The sequence below is a fragment of the Lagopus leucura genome, unplaced genomic scaffold (assembly GCF_019238085.1).
Source record: "Lagopus leucura isolate 7727_CA_CO unplaced genomic scaffold, USGS_WTPT01 34428-0_obj-0_obj, whole genome shotgun sequence".
In the NCBI taxonomy this organism is placed as follows: domain Eukaryota; kingdom Metazoa; phylum Chordata; class Aves; order Galliformes; family Phasianidae; genus Lagopus; species Lagopus leucura.
Window position 1 is genome coordinate 1,298 of NW_024964570.1, and position 415 is coordinate 1,712.

The 415-nt window shown below is 62.4% G+C and overlaps 1 protein-coding gene across 1 annotated transcript in view; it reads right to left on the reverse strand.

Moving 5' to 3' along the window:
* Positions 1-5: 5 nt before the first annotated feature.
* The window catches only part of LOC122191762 (plectin-like), a gene marked incomplete at its 3' end in the record, with an annotated part of 1,538 nt that continues 1,128 nt past the window's right edge, over positions 6-415 (reverse strand). Inside the window, exon 2 of the mRNA XM_042892155.1 lies at positions 6-229. Within this exon, the coding sequence (XP_042748089.1) occupies positions 6-229 (224 nt within the window). The remainder of the gene's footprint in view (positions 230-415) is intronic.

Below are 415 nucleotides of genomic sequence, written 5' to 3' on the forward strand. Positions count from 1 at the left end.
CCCACAGGGACCCACAGTGACCCACAGCCACCCATACTGACCCATATGTACATATGTAGTGACCCACAGCACCAGGACCCACAGTGACCCACAGCGACCCACAGCAGCGCCACCCAGAGCCCCGCGGCGCAGGGCTGCAGCGCACCTTGATGGCGTCGATGTACTGCTTGGCGTAGCGCTGGCACTCCTCCACCTTCTCCTTCTGCTGCTCGCATTCCTCCAGCAGCTTCTGCAGGGAGAGGGGCTGCGGCTCAGCTGCATGGCAGCAGCAACGGGGCTGAGCCCTGCATGCACTGCAACCACTGCACTGCAACCGCTGCAGCTGTGTGTGACACATGGAGCAGCTCTGCACTGCATGCACTGCAGCTCTGCACTGCAACCGCTGCAGCTGTGTGTGACACATGGAGCAGCTCTG